The sequence below is a fragment of the Leptonotus elevatus genome, chromosome 1 (assembly GCF_054856555.1).
Source record: "Leptonotus elevatus isolate MCC_2025b chromosome 1, RoL_Lele_1.0, whole genome shotgun sequence".
NCBI lineage: Eukaryota > Metazoa > Chordata > Actinopteri > Syngnathiformes > Syngnathidae > Leptonotus > Leptonotus elevatus.
In genome coordinates this window covers 9,477,970-9,495,617 of record NC_141239.1, presented here as the reverse complement: position 1 = coordinate 9,495,617, position 17,648 = coordinate 9,477,970, and the positions used below count along the sequence as shown (strand labels likewise).

At 42.3% G+C, this 17,648-nt stretch overlaps 1 protein-coding gene across 5 annotated transcripts in view; it reads left to right on the top strand.

The window, feature by feature from the left end:
* mtcl1 (microtubule crosslinking factor 1) overlaps positions 1-17,648 on the top strand; it is a 41,957-nt gene that overhangs the window by 9,310 nt on the left and 14,999 nt on the right. For 4 of the 5 annotated variants that reach the window (XM_086073378.1, XM_086073368.1, XM_086073405.1 and 1 more), the window contains exons 4-6: positions 8,303-8,356; positions 10,146-11,486; positions 16,003-16,128. In XM_086073378.1, coding sequence (XP_085929504.1) covers positions 8,303-8,356; positions 10,146-11,486; positions 16,003-16,128 — 1,521 coding nt within the window. The remainder of the gene's footprint in view (positions 1-8,302; positions 8,357-10,145; positions 11,487-16,002; positions 16,129-17,648) is intronic. The other variant, XM_086073386.1, reaches the window with a different exon arrangement.

Here is a 17,648-nt window from a genome sequence, read left to right as displayed (position 1 = left end):
GTTAAACATGAACAAAAAGGACTTCAGACATTTTTCAACTTGCCTTAAATCCATGTATAAATTATATGCTTAATGATGTTTACAGGAGGAAACTTGTATATTGTTTTAATTACAGAATTATAACTAATTCAACAAAAGATGCCTCTGCCAAATCCAATATCGGGGTTTAAGGAACTGAGTAATAAAAGAAAAAGGGGGTCTTTAAAGTAGCACATTCCATTCACTTGTTAATTTTTTTTGTTAAAAAATAGTGACAACACGGCCACAAACCCCCGAGCCCTATACTAACTGCCTACGAGCTCTATATGTCTAATCTGTACGTATACGTATAGTTTATATACAGAGGTCTGCTCGCGAGATGGGAGGACCAAGATGGCTGCCCTGTCACTTCAAGTCACGCAATGCCAACCGACCATTTTCATGAATTTATAAAACCACCGGACGCTCAAACAAGACGTAAGAAAATGGTCTGTCCTCTCAAAAGAGAAAATGTTGTCACCTTACGGCAGGGGTGGCCAAGTTCGGTCCTCGAGAGCCACTCTGTTTTCCATGTTTCTCTCCACTAACACACCTGATTCATGATCAGGATCGTTATCAGGCTTCTGCAAAGCTTGCTGATGAGCTGATCATTAGATTCACTTGTGCTGAAGGAGGGAGACATGGAAAACAGGCTGGATAGGGGCTCTCGAGGACCGGTCTTGGCCATCCCTGCCCTAGTGTAATTGGTTGTTTGTCTACAACAGGCTTCCCAAGTTCTAGTCCTCGAGGGCTGCAGTCCTGCAGGTTCTAGATGTTTCCGTACTCAAAACACACCTGGTTCATATAAAAGCAAAAGCAAACTCTGCAGAAGCCTGATAACGATCCTGATCTTTTGAATCAGATGCGTTGGAGGACGGTAGCATCTCAAACTTGCAGGACTCTGGCCCTCGAGGACCAGGATTGGGGAAGTCTGGTCTGTTAAATTGTACAAAACTAGCTGGGATAATCTCTAACACATCAGTATCTATCACTTGTTTTGCACCACCAAGGAAGGACAGTGGGCATATTTGTTGCGGGTTGCTACGCGACCAAGGAATTGGCCAGGTACCTTTTCACCCTTGTTTAAGTATGGTGCATCTCGGCAATATGGATTTTTCCTCTTTTCAATAAAAAGCCTTTGAAATATATTTTTAGTGAGGAGGAAAAGGAGACGAGCGACTGTAAGAAAAAGGGAATGGGCTCATTCGAATATAAAGGCAGGGAAGGATATTGAGAGTTCAGGCTCCTCCATGAGCTACAGCTATTTGGAGACCGCTTTGAGGTGTACTTCAGGCTACTAAAACTTTCTCACTGCTTTTTCTCACTGTAGCCTACAACACTGCCAAAATACCAAACTGCTGTGTGTATTGTCAGCCATGCCAAAGCAAAACAAACAGGTTGCATAATAAATCCAATGAAAATCCAGTGAAATGCCAATTTAGCCAATCAGAAAGTAGAAGTTACTTCCTGAAAGGTCCACATAACAACAAAGGCAAATAATGCAGAAGGTGCAAAGGTTTGTGTTTTGCACTATTAGTGCAGTTAACTGAATGTTCTGATTAACGCATCAATCAGATGCCGCATGGTTTCCACAGATTTCCCAGCACAATCTACTGTCTCCGTTTTCTGTAATCTCCGGCCACCCGTGGCATCTGTCGGGTGGCGATAACGCAGCACAGTCAACACTCTGCGGCCACAAGACCCCTCCCCCCTCATTAGCGACTAATTGTGAGCCGAGGGAAACGCACGAGAAGCGGGTGGCGTGAGGAGGTGGTGCGAGGGCGGCCTCATTATCAGCCAGCTGGATGTGCCAAACGCCAACACCCCCACCCGAAACTCTTCAAGTTCAAGCCCACGGCACAAGTAACCCTCTGTTGTCTGGCGTCCATTTACACTCTTCGATTTCTTTAATTTATTCATTTGTATTTTTATTTTTTGGGGAGTGGGGGGATTAATACAATGACCCCCCCCCCCTTTCCTCCATTATGTGGTCTTTTTTCAGAAGTGATTTTATTCTGTTGTCTGATCGACTGAAATGGCCTTGCCTTTGAAATTAATGCCAGTGTTATTTGTGCTTATCTTAAGATATAGCCATAAATAATGCTATGCTAAAATAGCATGTTTGTTGTTTTGTTTTATTTTTACTTTTGACTTAAGCTGTGTTGGTCCCTTACTGTAAATGCTTAGATGATAACCATAGGATCAGTTGCTAATTGTTTAGCTAAATCAGGGGTGAGCAAACTTTTTCAGTTCAAATTGTGTGTTAATAGTTCATGTTAGTAGGTAAATAATTACATATAATTAGTATTTTTTAATTGTTATTTTCTAGTTAAAAATGATAAATAAATAATACAATAAAATAAAAAATAATATATATTATAATATGACCTATTATAAAATATATAATATAAAATAATAATAATGATAAAAAATAAAAAATAAATAAATAATGATAAATACATTTTAAGCACTAAATACAATTGAATAGATTGGGAAAAGCTGAAAGCAAAAGAAGAAGTCGCAGAATACTTTCCATCAATGAAACGTTTGTCAGTTTTTGATGACTATTTTGTCTGTCCCTTCATGTTCCGAACTCCCGTTTCCAGCCTGTGTTGCATGGAGCTGAATAAGCTGTAGTGAAGGGACGCGTTGACATAGCTCATTTCCCGTAGCTCACAGCTTGTGTTGTTTAGACAGCAAACGATTTGCGAGTGAATTAACAACGCTTCTGTTGGCTCTGTAATTTCATTCATTAGAGCGTGGACCTCTGCCAAGGCATCTGTGACGCTCGTTTGTGTCTTTGAGTTAGCGTTGAGGTTGGACAATAGATCCCTATGATGCAATGTCACTGGACATTTTAAAGAAAGGGTTTTGTAGCCTCAAGGTCAAATATCAACGAAGACCACTCACCAGCTGATGATTGGTCGCGACAATAGCTCGTGGTGATGCTTGAGACATGATCACCCGAGACAAGATTCCACGGGCCACAGCTCAGGTTCTGGTTCCCTCATGATACTATGACCAACTGCTGTCCTTTTCTATTACGATTATTATATTTTCATCATGTCACAAATTAAACATAATGGTAGTTTTCTGGGGTTCATTTTAGCTTGAACAGTCCCAAATTCTCAACCAATCTTTTTCAAACTTTTATGTCAAGCTAGCACTCCACTGATTCTCAATACATGAATTTCATTGCCAGAGTATGAAGAAAGGTATGATTTTAAGACATTATTAAATAATATAACTCATTTATCTCTCCAGTACACTCTTATCTTGATAAAGTTAGTCTGCTACTTAATTCTCCGTTTCCTAATCCTCCGTTTGCCTCTCAAATTTCAAGACACTTATCACTTCAAAACTTTTAAGACTTTATCTCAACTTAGCTCCATCAGTGTTCTTTTGTCTTTGCTTCATTGTGGGGCCCATACACGCGTGTTTTTCCAGGTTTAACTACCATTGTGGGGACTGACTTGAAATTGTGGGGACATTTGGGTGGTCCCCACAAGTTCAGACCGCTTTTTGAGGGTCAAGACTTGGTTTTAGAGTTTAGGTTTGAATTGGGTTATGGTTGAGGTTAGGGTAAGGAATGGGGGTAGACAATCATTTTTGCTGGTTGGGGTTAGGGGAAGGGGCTAGGAAATGCATCATGTCAATGAGATGTCCCCACGATGATACAAAGACAAGTGTGTGGGTGTGTGTGTGTGTGTGTGCATGTGTGTGAACTGTAGAGGGTATACTCTCATGCTGCCTCTCCTCACTAAGCTGCCGCTGACCCCGGCCGGGGAGCCGACACGCAACAGAGGCTGGCACAATGGTGCTTTAATGGGCAGTGCGCGCACACACACACACCCCCACACACACACAAAAAACACCACACTTAATCAACACACTTAGGTATTGTCATAGTTTTATGGCTACACTTGTAAAGCAGTAAAATGCTGCATGTGGACGTTTATCATCCATAATAACTTCTGTCACACGCGGCCTCCTCCAAGCGCACTGTAGAAAAAATTGGACACATTGCGTAATTTTTCTTTGTTTGATTTCACGTCAAAATATTTTCACCACCTTTGCATTTTATCTGCGACATGGCCGTGTTGTTTACGAGACGCTGGCCTCCTCCCCTGGGGATGGGGAGGGGGAGGCCTGACCTTGACGCGACCTCTGGGAATGCCGCATCCCGCCTGTCTCACTGACAAATGTTCTCTCTTCTGATGCTGTTTGCGCGACACACACACACACACACACACACACACACACACACACACACACACACACACACACACACACACACACACACACACACACACACACACACACACACACACACACACACACACACACACACACACATATACAGACAAACCACAGCTGCTAATTTGACTTACTGATTACAGTTTTATGCAGTCAGTCAGTTAGTTAATTAGGTAGTTAATGTGTTCTGCCAGTTAGTCATTCAGTCATTTAGTCAACTGGTTAGTTACCAAGTCAGTTACTTAGTTAGTTACTTTGTCAGTTGTCATTTAGTTGTGCATTAGTTGTTTAGCCAGTCACTCAGTGGGTTGGTGGTAAGTTAGTCAGTCAATTAGACAACAGGTTAGTTAGGTACAGTATTAGGTAATCAGTCAGTTAGTTAGCATATTAACCTGTGAGTCAGTTGGGTAGCTAGTTCAGTTAGTGAGTTGGTTAGTTATATAATCAGTCAGTTTGTCATACTGTCAATTAGTTGCTTAGTCTGTTACTTTTTCTGTTACTCAGCCAGTTGTTCAGTTTATCAATTAGTTAGTCAGTTGATTAATTATTCAGTCACAGAGGTATTAATTATTCAATCACAGAGTTAATCAGTTCATAAATGTATTAGTTTGTTAGTCATTTAGTTAATCAGTTATTTTGTTCGGTTGGTTAGTCAATCATTCAGTTATCTTGTCAGGTAGTCAGTCAACTGGTTATCCAGTTAGTTATGTAATCAGTCGGTTTGTCATACTGTCAGTTAGTCAGTCAGTTGCTCAGTCAGTTACTTAGTTAGTCTGTTCGTTAGTCAGTTAGTTTGTCAGTTGATTAATTTTTCAGTCATCCAGTTAATCAGTTCATAAATTAGTGGGTTAGTAAGTTATTTGTTTAGTTAATCAGTTATTTAGTTCAACTGACAGTTTGCTAGTCACTTGGCTAGTTAGTAAGCTCACAAGTTAGTTAGTTAGTTAGTTAGTTAGTTAGTTAGTTGGTTAGTTAGTTAGTTAGTTAACCATGTCAGTCTGTCAGTCTGTCAGTCAGTTAGCTGGGAGGAAAGAGTGTACAAATATTTATTTGTGTGACCAACATTCATTGTATTTATCCACAACGTACTGTAGCTTTCTTGCATTAGTGCACCTGCGTCAATAACATTGAATTTCCGTCACACTCCATCTTTTGCCTGATGGAGCGTATCTTTAGGTGTTATATATATACTGGAGGCTTTTTACTGGAAGTGCTGCAAGATGAATATAGATCAGTGCGATCTGTGCTGTGAAATATGCAGTGGCTTCACATCGCTATCTCTCTTCATTGTGAAAAGGATGCCACACATTGACAAAACTTAAAGTTATTCACAATTTAGCATCACCCATCTGTCTAGCATACATGTGGCAAATTTGGTACCAAATGGGCAAACCTCTTGGACGAGTTCATCTTTAGACGGGTCTACTAATGATAGGTTTTGCTATGTGAAATAGTTTTTCGAGTATGGGAAATACCAGGTAGTGCTAATTACTTTTTTTTTTTTTTTTTTTTTTTTTTTTTACAAATTTTGAGTTGTATGTTCAGTCAGCAAACTTTACTGCCATACTCAAAAACTCGCGCTTCACAATTTAGCAATGCCCATCTGTCTAGTATACTTGGTACAAATTTGGTAGCCATCAGTCTTGGACAAGATTATTATTGAATAACACTTGAACTGGACAAAATTACCCTAAAATGTCTGCTGTCTTTCTGTGTCATTTCAGGCACACATATGATATAAATTGCAGTTTAGTGGCAATTTATGAACATTTGGTAACAATCAGGCAATCGCTTTGACACAGACCTGTGGGAATGGACAAATTGGGACCAAAATGACACTTCCTGTGACTTCTGGGCTTTTTAAGACTTGTTTTGGGATTCTCCCGCTTGCATGCTTGGGCCCTAATTATCTGAGTAGTGTTTACATTTGCTCAAGTGCGTGTGCGGTATTAATTAATCTACTGAAATGGATTAGAGTCCGCTTCTGACTCTTCTAATCGGCCTCGGAATAATTTATAGCGACATTTATTCCGCTGTTGTGTGAGAGTTAAGAGGCGAGCTTTATCTGCATCCAGCCGCCCTCAAAAGCTCCTTTTGTGCAGCCATCCCGCCCCCTTTCGGGGAGCGCTCCCCCCCCCCCCCGTTAAATCCCATTAGCGGAGCACAACGACAACACTCCTGCCGCTGCAGTGTACTCCTTCTCCGTCGTTTCCCTCCCACGTTTGGAGGCAACACCCGACAAGCTAGCTAATCATGCTACTGGCTCGTATGCTACAGGCTAATTTGACGTTGACACGTTGCCTAGGTAGTTGGTGTCAAAAGTAAAACCCATTCCTTGGCCCCTCTTTGACCAGTCTGCAAACCTTTAGCTCAATTAGCTGTTCTATGCTAATTTCAAAGCATTAATCCTATTGATTTTGAATTACAGGGGTACCTCGGCGGAAAAACGTGATGGATGGATGGACGTACAGCACCTGTCTTTATATGAAAGCAGTAGTAGACCTTCTCACCTTTCTTGTCAATAATCTCATCTTCTTCAACGTTTTAGGGGGTTACTGAGCTTTCAGAGCAAGAACAATATTGATTTTGAATGACTTCCGTCCTAATATGTCACCAGTAGCTAATGTCAATGGTCAAAGGAATGGATTTTCTTTGTCACCGCAATCCAAGTCACACATTTCTGCTCATCCTCTTTAACCTTTTCCGGCTATTAAATGTTCACAGCAAGGACACAATGGATTTTAAACTTTGGTAGTATACTACAGTTAAACGATGATATTATTATTAGTGGTGGTCAAGGTCCTAGAGAAGCTTCATTTAATCCTGCGTCTCCCCAGACAGACAGATTAGCGGTGTCACCATGGCGAGGAATTAGAACAGTAGTGGTGTTGGAGACACTCAGCGGGGCGCCGAAGTGAACATAAGCCGCTTGGTTGCGTGACCCACTCCGTCTTCACTGAACCTTTTGTTTTCTCGTGGAAGCGAAACTGGATTTTTGTAAGGTGAACAAGTAAGAACACTATGATGGATGGATGGATCCGTGATCAAGTGTAGATCAGGGCTGCTCAAGTCTGGTCCTCGAGAGCCTCTATCCATCCTGTTTTAGATGTCTCCCTCTTCCAACTCACCTGAATCAAATTGTTAACTCAGCAAGCTTTGCAGAAGCCTGGTAACGATCATATGAATCAGTATGGATACGAGCTCTCAAGAACTGGACTTGGGCACCCCCGATGTAGATGATAGCTGAATGGCTAGAATCTAGACAAATGATGGAGATTCAACTGCAAGGAATACCAGGCTTTTTCAGCTTGCTAAAAATAAAATTAAGGGATCATGGGGAAAAATGAGTCCCAGGCCTCACCCAGTTTGCATTTATGTTTTGGTTGTGTTGCTAGGTGGGCGTTTCCTCCCTGTCGCCGAGCCAGTGACTGAGTCAAGGCTTTCTTTTGCCCCACCATGGATGACTAACTGGGGCCTAACCTCCTGTTGGCATTTTCAGCCATTCTAAGAAGTGACTTAAGAAGAAGAAGAATTTACTTTAACGTCATTGTGACATGCATATTAATGACCTTTTTTGGCTTTCAGAGGAATTAAACATTAGTTCCTCTGAAGGAACTAATGGCCTTCGGAGGAACTAAATCTAATAGTAAAAATATAGTAATATCTCTCCTCAATACTTATCCGGATGTTCCTCAGTCATTAGGCCTGAAAAAAGGTTTGAACTCACCGACGCAGGCTCAGACCACGGCCGCAATCTGATCTCCTGTCTGCGTTAAATACATGAAAGACTTCTATCTATCATCAGACGACGGAAATGTTTAATGTTACGCAAGCACCCCGATGAGGATTAATGTTCTGCTGCCTCCGTCTTTTACGGGATTATTATTGATAAAATCTCAAGCGTATCTCCGTTCCTGAGCATCATCTATTGCTCTCATCTCCTCCATTCAATACCGGAATAAGAGTAAAATACATTGGATTGTTATGAAATGTCCTGATTTACTCTTTGTTTTTTGGTGTTTTACAGACTGCATTGAGGCGACGAGGGGGCTCATTTAAGGACAAGAAATCCACCAGCCAGGTAAATATAAACAATTACATATATATATAAAAGACCTTTACATTTGTTGTTTTGGCATTTGTAGGTTTATCAATTCAATGCATTGTTCTTTTTTTATTCAATTGTGTAGTCAAAACTTAATTAAAAAGAGTTTTTGGTCAATGAATGTACGTGCAAAAGTAATTGAACCGTGAGCTGCATTGCTTAAAACAAGCAGTCAAGGATTATCAGGTTGGACAAATTGGTAGCTAAACTAACCACTGACATGGACCAATGAAATGAGAGGTTTAGCAAAGAAATTGTGCATCACTGACTGAAACGGAGACAAAACCATGTCACTTTAGTCTTACCCAGGGGAACTCATACTGAGAGGAAGAGAAATCTCGGGGGACCTCAGAAAGTGGGTAGTGACAGCACATCTGTCTAGGGAAAGCTATAAAGTTATCTAAAAAAATATTTGCTTCATCATTCCACTGTGAAGCAGATCATCTGCAACTAGAGAACACTGAAAATTACTACAATCCTGCCTAGAAATGGTTAACCTTTTAAAATATCAGCAAGAACCACAAAAAGTCAGGTAAAAAGCCAACTCGAACATCACATCGAGGGATCTGCAGACCTCTTTTGCTGCATCTGGGACACATGTGCATGCTTCAGCAATCAAAAGAAAAGTCAATCGACAAGGCTTTCATGGATGGCTTGCTAGGTAGAAGCCTCTGCTCACAAAAAATATCAACCTCGCCAGAGAGTACCTGGACACACCTGAAGCTTTTTGGAAGTCTCTTCTGTGGACAGATGAGTCCAAAATTGAACCGTTTGGTCACAACTAAAACAGTCATGTTTGGTGAAAAGTCAACACTGTATACCAGCAAAAGAACCTTCTCCCTACAGTGAAACAGGGTGGTGAGAATGTTAAGTTCTGGGCTGGCTTTTCATCCTCAGGACCTGGATAACTCCACATAGTCCAGGGAATCATGAATTCAGAGGAATATTGTGTAATCCTGGAACATACCCTGAAGCCGTCCTTTGTGAAGTTACAGCCTGGTAGACGATGGATCATGCAATATGACAATAATCCAAAGCATTCCAGCAATACAAACAAGGAATGGCTGAAGACCAACAAGATTCATGTTCTGGATGTGCCCAGTCAAAATCCTGACTTAAATTCTTTCAAAATACTGTGGCGGGACCTGAAGCGGGCAGTTCATGCTAGACGCTGATCCAACCTCTCTCAACTGGCTGCATTTTGCAAGGAAGAATGGCACAAATTCCACCAAAGTAGATGTGAAAAACTGATAAATCACTTAAGAAAGTGTTTGGATGAAGTTCTCATTGCAAAAGGAGGTGCAATGGCCGATTAACCCGTCGGTGTTATTTGTCCATTTTCTGGCTTTTTTGTTTTTCTGTTTTTCATCAAAGAAAAAGCATTTGAAAAAAATACACTAGGGACCTGACATTTTACCAGGATTGTTTAAAAATGTAGAAGTTCAAATTGGCGCCATGCTGTAATTTATAATTATTACCAAACAAGAGGGAGAGATTCACACGAAATTGTTGTAATAATGCCCGATTTTGGCTCATTGACTCCCATTATAAATCACAGTTTTTGATATGCTGTAAACCTGATGTGTTATAATGCATTTTCCGTGATTACTGATGCAATCGCTTCTTTGACGCACACAGTTCCATTCACGGTCTTGTGCAAAAGGCAAAACAAAAAGCTGAACTTTCTGTTACAGTTCTTATCCAGTACTTTTGTGGGATCTCTGTGAATTTAAAAATATGTCTAATGAGCATTTCTGGCCACTAGGAGGACAGTGCTGACCTCAGGTGCCAGCTCCAGTTCGCCAAGGAGGAGTCAGGCTTGATGCGTAAAAAAATGGCCAAGCTGGGCCGGGAGAAAGATGAACTGGAACAGGAGCTACAGAAGTATAAGTCAGTCTACGGAGACGTAGACAGTCCTCTTCCCCTGGCCGAGTGCTCCGGCGGAGGCCCTCATTCCACCCGCGAGGCGGAGCTGCGACTGCGCCTTAAGCTGGTGGAGGAGGAGGCCAACATTCTGGGACGGAAGATCGTGGAGTTGGAGGTGGAGAACCGCAGCCTGCGGGCCGAAAACGACGACATCCGTTGCCAGTACGAACGAGACTGCTTCGGCAGGGAGCCCTTCTCCAGCATGCCCTCATCACCCTACGGCGGTGACGTACTCGAGTCGGTTGGCGAGCTCCGCCGTCACCTCCAGTTTGTAGAAGAAGAAGCGGAATTGCTGCGTCGCTCAATCTCGGAGATCGAGGACCACAACAGGCAGCTTACTTCAGAGCTCAACCGCTTCAAGTTTAGCTCGGGGCCGGCAGGCGAGGACGGCGGCGAAGGAGGACTATTTAAACCCGCTAATGGCTCCAGTGGAGGGATGATAATGGAGGATCTGAAATCAGCCAGGATGCAGATTAACGACCTTAGCGGAAAAGTGATGAAGCTTCAGTACGAGAACCGGGTTCTCCTGTCCAACGTCCAGCGTTGCGACCTGGCAGCGCATTTGGGCCTGAGAACAGGCAGTCCACGAGACAGCGATGCAGAGAGTGACGCTGGCCGGCGGGAAGTAGCCGAAGATGAGGAGGCAGGGCGACTCCTTCTACTCCAACCCAAGAGGGAGGGCCCTATCGGCGGCGAGAGTGACTCTGAAGACCTCTTTGAGAAAACCACCACCTCGGGCTTTGGAAGCATCCGACCCTCGGATGGAATCGAATTAAGTGCTGCAGAACTTGCCAACCGCCGCACAGAGGAACGAGAATCATTTGCCAATGTAAAAAGAGAGGCAGATAGGCTCGGCAAGTCAGTGGACCATCTGATCACTGACACGGACAGTCTGATCCTGGAGGGCAGGCTTTTGGTGACGACGACGGAGGGTTCGCAGGCAGGAGGTGACCCGCAAGTCCTTGACACCATCAATACCCGTATGAAAGCTTTTCGCACCGAGCTGCACATCTTCGTGGAGAAGCTGGAACACGTCAGTGATGGTCTGAGAGAGAGGACAGATGACCTGTCGCCGATGCCGAACCTTACAGAGTCTAGCAGTTTCCTATCCACGGTCACCTCTATGTCCCGGGATTCTCCTATTGGCAATTTTGGGAGAGACCTGATGACAGACTTCCAGGTAATTTCAGTTTGGCGTTCTTTGCCAGGCCAGACACAACATATGCAACTTTATATATACTATACCAATTCTGTATTTGTAAATGTTGGCTGTGATTTAGCCCTGCGACATGGAATAGGGTCAGGGGTAGTACCCCACTTTTCAATCAAAGTCAGCAGGTTTAGGCTGCAGCCCACCTATGACTCTAAGCATGATAAGCGGTAGAAAATGTGTGCACTCGTTAGTTCTCCATTTCCATCTAAAGTGAGATCTAAGGTCAGTGGTTGTCTGGGGTCAAGCCACCAGGATCCCTTGTTAAGTTGAGGGTATACTTGGAAGTCATGCGCTAAAATAAATGTACAAACCTATTTTGATAAAAGCTGGGATATTGTTTATAGGTGTATGAGTATATCCCAAACTATGCTTCTTTCCACCAAGTGGTACAGCTCAGTTCGGTTCACTGCGGGTGATTCGAATAGATAATTGATCAGGCTTGCATTTGCGGAATGGTAATTGCTGAGTTGTAGTGTAAACAGTGTGACACTATAGCACAACAAAGAAGAACAAGGTGTGTTGTATGGTGTGATCTGTGAACATTACCTGTTAACAGTTGGTACAAATGCCATTGCTTCTTGTCTCCCATTAATGTGGTACTCCTAAAAAAAAGTGTGCTGAGAAGAGGGATGACATGTGTCAGACATTTTGGAACCCTTTAAAACGACAACACCAAAAAAATGCAGACTATTCCAAACTGAAACGTACTGCACTGCTTGTTGGTAAGAGAGCTGTTAGCCAGGTGGCGAGAATCTGATGAATTAATCACCTTTTTGGGGGTCTTAAAATGCCTGAAAACTGATAAATTTTTGCAAGCACCTAGTTAAAAAAATATCACTGTAGTTTCACCGATTGACACAAATTTTGGTAGGCATGTCTATATCATAACAGGTTGCACAAAAAAGTCTCAAGATCCCTTGCCATATAATTGAACAAGAAGTCAGACATTTTGGTTTCAAGACATTTTGGGCAAATTACTGGGCTTGTACTTTGACAAAATCCTACTAAGAAATTGGCCCAAATGAGCCCTAATCGGAAACAAGTATCCAAGATGCTGGTGATGGTTGACACTAAATTGTGAACTCTGGTGAACTCTGTTTGGTAGGCCCAAATGAGTGCCAATCCGAATTAGGTGTCCAAGACACATGGGATGCAAAATTTGCTCCGTTTTTTTTGCCTAAGCCATCTAATGTGACAGTAGTAGTTTCAAAGTTTAATCATTTCAAGGATTCGCCATGGAAAAGGGGGTTACAAGGGCCCGTTCAATTAGCTTTGAAGTCTTTAGAACAGGCTTCCTTAATCCTAGTCCTCAAAGGCCGGAGTCTTGCAGGTTTTAGAAGTTTCCGTCCTCCAAACACACCTGATTCATATACAAGCTCTGCAGAAGCCTGATAACGATCCTAATCTTTAGAATCAGGTGCGATGGAGGACAGAAACATCTAAAACGTGAAAGACTCTGACCCTCGAGGACCAGGATTGCGGAAGCCTGCTTTAGAAGAATCGTGTTTAGATGCCTGTCGGAAGCCGCCCAGCTCTACCACGCTGGCACCGCTGCCCATCCTCCCCGCCGCCATCACGTCCTGCTGCCGCCACATTGCCATCATCTACATCTCCATGCAAATGCTCCCCATAGAGCGCCGCCTCGCTTGCCGCCCGCACGCACTGCTTGCCCACTTGGCCGCGATCCAATCGTCTTTTAACTTGACTGCATGGTGGATGGCTTCTAAACAGGCCCGCCTCTTATCACTGTGGCTCTTAATGGGCGTCACTGTTTTGTGTTTGTACGTTGTCACCAAGGAGACAAACATCACGTTGTGTGTCGGCAAACAAAAAGGCTCTAACGCAGGGTTGCATGATGAAGGGAGCTTGTCGGCTTTCTGGAATGTTCTCCAACCGCCCAGGCCGAGAAGGGAAGCTGCCTTCATCCCCTTCCACTCCTCGCCCTCCTCTTCCTGCAGAGCTCACTGGTTGTGTCCCGGTGGAGCTGGGTGGATTCTGCACTTACCGCTCTCACAAGTTTAAAGCAATCAGGCCTTCAGTCGGCCTTAACTCCACCATGATTGAAAAAAAGTGGGGTGGGATCTCACCGTATTTGTTTGCTTGTTTGTCAAATTAGATCTTAGCAGGACACTTCCTGCTTCAAAAAGGACAGCGGGACAGTACCATTTTTGTTTCTTGGGCGAAGGAAAATAATTCTGTTATGAGTCAAACGACAAGAGAAGACAAACCCCCTAAACAAAAGTGAAGTAATTGGAATATTCTGTTTCTAAGCTCAGGCTACGTGATGAAAAATTACATAAGGACGTACAGTATGACTCTACCATTTGTCTTCTAGTGTTGGAGGGGTGTGTGTGTGTGTGTGTGGGACTGTTTCGTTGTGACTTATTAAAAGTCCAAAAGAGAACATTATAGAAGTCATGGTGTCAATGGAGATTCTATGTATATTCTTGTCCCTCCGTTTGTTGGCTCGCAGACTATTTCCTGGTTCATGGACATAGGACTCTACCTACCGTAATTTCTTTTCTGGGGTAGGGGAAGTCCGTTTTTATCGTTGAGTCAGTCAAAAAGAGGAATTTAACCAAGTTATGGATCAGCGTACTTGCTTTTCTATGTACTTGTTAGCTATCGGGCTACTTTCTGATTCATGGAGAATGAAGTAACGACGTAGGACTCTACCACGATCTCCTTCTGTAGAGGGGGACAATTCTATTGTGACTCAAATATCAGAAAATATTAAATATAAGAGAAAATTCCTCTAATGTGATGTAAGCTTGGAGGTTACTTCCTGGTTCAATAAGGATAACGTACTATGATAGAAGCGTAAGTAAGTAAGGTCGATTCGTTTGTCAGCTAGCAAGCCTACTTATTTGTTCAACAGGACTGTACAATCTACTCAAAGTTCCTCAACAACATAGGTGTCAAACGCTGGTCCTCGAGGGCCGCAGTCCTGCAGGTTTTGGAGGTTTCCCTCTTTCAACACAAGCTGATTCCAATCAGCAGGATCGTTATCAGGCTTATGCAGAGCTTGTTGATGAGCTGATCATATATCAGCTGTGTTGGAGAAGGGAATCGTCCAAAACCTGCAGTACTCCGGCCCTCGAGGACCGGAGTTTGACACCTATGCTCTACAATGTTTAGAATTGCCCATTTTAAGAGTTTAAACCAAAATACAGTATATCACAAACTATGATCCCCCAAACACTTAAAGAGCATTTCAAAGTCAGGACGCTGGCACGTATACTTGGAACCCATAAAAATGTCATCAATCATTACTTTTCTATCAGCTGTATTATTCTATTTTTAACTGAGTGATACATGGATACTAATTTTTGAAATACATGCATAACCGTTAAAAAGTTTGCGTTCACAAAGACAATGTAAGTGACCCCAAACTTTTGAACACTGTATATACCAGTGTATATACTGCAAATGTCTACATTTAGTTTGGCACTAATTGCTCCTTATTTTGAGCACCTGGCTGTTACCAACTGAAAAGCTGTTAACCACAGCTAATAGCAATTCAGAACTTTCTCGGCATCATCTTGAGAAGTTTACCACCCTCCTTTCTGCATGCCTGTTGCTTGACCTCTACTGGAATCTTCCATTCGCTACCGCTACGGTTCACTATCAAGCCGTATGGCCCATGTGGCCAACGCTAGCTACTAAAAAGCAGAGTGTTTAGGATGCTACAGACAGAGCATGAAAATGTGTGAATAGGTGCAAATGATGATTCATATGGTGAGTCTTTCAGCAAATAGTTATACAGAAAAAAAATGGGTAGGGGAGTTTTCAAAGAAGGAAGAAGAAAGAATGTTTTTGTTATTTGGGGTGACGAATACAATGCTACCGTTTTAAATTGAAGCCTACAAAACAAGATGACTTCGACGCTAACTATCTCCCTGCTTTGTACAACACGCGAGCATGTTGAGCGGCCATTTTGTTGTTACTGATCACCTCTATTGGCGGGCTCGCTTGTCGCACTGCACCTTTTTTTTGCCATGGTTACTTCTCAAGCCCGCTGCTTTGGTTTGGACTCACGTGTCCGTCATTGCATGCGCTTCATAACGAGTCTTTTGCATTCTTTCCACCCCCAAACCACCTTAAATCCCCCCTCCTTCTCAACCCACCCCCTTCCCCCTTCAGATGTTCCAGCCCGCCATTTTGTTCATCCTCATTCTCGTCCTCTTCTCATCTCTGTCATACGCCATCATCTTTAAGTTGGTCTTTCTCTTTGCGCTCTTTTTTCTACTCTAGTCTGTTTGTTGTCTTTTTAGTTGCCCCTGACCATTCCCCGTTTTTGCTGTTATTCATCAGCCATTCACTGTTTTTCTTTTTGTCCTGCTCGAGGTCTTTCTTCCTCACCCGCTTTGTTGTCCTCTTGTCTTTTTTGTCCACCTGCCACTTCACCACAATCTCCTCCACCACCCCCTCCATACCCTCCTGTCCACTTCCCGGAACCCCACCCACCCCTCCTCACTCACAGTACGGTCAGAGGGATGAGCTGGAGTGGCACGTAGGACAGGAGCGAGGCGTGGAGCCCCACAACCAGAGCAGGGGAGGTGCTGCGGGACTCGCTAGGTACCACAGACCCCTGGTTTTAAGAGCAGAGGTCAGTGACGCCCACCCCTTACCTGACTCCCTCTCCCTCCTCTAACCCTACCCTTCTACCCGTGGGACTGTGTGGGCACTTGGACTGCTATTATTATTTCCCTCAATAACCCACAAAATCTCGTCAGATTCCATTTCAAATGTAAAAAAATATATATATATATATATAAAAATCTCCCCAAAAATGTACAGCATTTAAGTATGTTTTATATATTTTCCAATAAAAAAATACTGTATCATATTACATTTACGGAAAATATATGTATATTTTAAAAATATATAATAACAATAGTTTTTTCCATTTTCCATTTAAAAAAAAATTCCCCTTCAAAATCAAGGTTTGGCGCCCACGGAATACTATTTTATCAATATTTTAAAATCTTTTTGGGGGCGGGGGAGGAGTGGTTTTAAAAAAAAAATCACCAATGCATTTCAATGGTCGTCAGTTATGCATGCAATTTCGCTCGTCACGGGCTGGCCCAGTCCATATCCCCAGCAAATAGCGAGGTTCCACTGTAACTAATAAATCCAAGTATTTTTTAAATACATATGAAGAATACATTTTTGTTTAAAAATTGTTTTTTTACAAAAAATCACGTAAAAAAAAATCGCAATTTGAGCAACAGTAACATTATATATTTGCATATAATGTATATTCTTATTAACTGTCATCATTAGTTTGTAGAAAATCTATGTACAGGAGTGCCTTGCTAGTTTAAATGGTTCATAATCACACTCATAACTCAAAATACTCATAATTGGATTCATTTTCCCCCATTGAAATTAATGGCAAGTGTCATTAAAATCCGTTCCAGCCCCCCACCCCAAAAAATAAAGATAAAAATTGTCATGATTTTTTTTTAAATAAGGAAAATAGCACTTTGTAATATTGTACTCCGTATACTAACATGTAAGTAAATAGAAGGTAAAGAATTAAACCGTTTGTACATCATGATTAATTAATGGCGGCTCCTTCTGGTGTGCGTGATTTGGACACCACAGGGCAGAATAATCCTCTCATCCGGACACAAACAAAAAAGTGTTTCACAACTACTGTAGGTGACTCATTTAGCTGGAATAATTGTAGTCAATTTGCAGAGGATAACACATTGTAACATCTCCACGTAGATGCTATTCCTTAGCTCGTCAATAGCATTTTGCACTGTTTGTTAGCATAAAGCTAAGCAGAGTTCACTGAGGCAAAAGCTATGTAGGTGCTTTAAATATACAAGGTGAAACTTTATATTTAGTTTGACAGTAAAATGCCAACTGAGTGTCAATAAACAGCTTGAAGCTTTTTTTTTAAGAACGAGTACACCACTATACAGCACATGTATACACAATTTTTGATTGCAAGTCCAACTAAAAAATAAAACAAACTACCAAAAACATCTGAACTACAGCACGTATCTTAAAAACCCGTAAGCGGGTCACTCATATCTCAAGGCACAACTGTACATATCTTGAACTCATTATAAAATGCATTTGTACAAATGAAGACCCTTACCATCTATTATTATA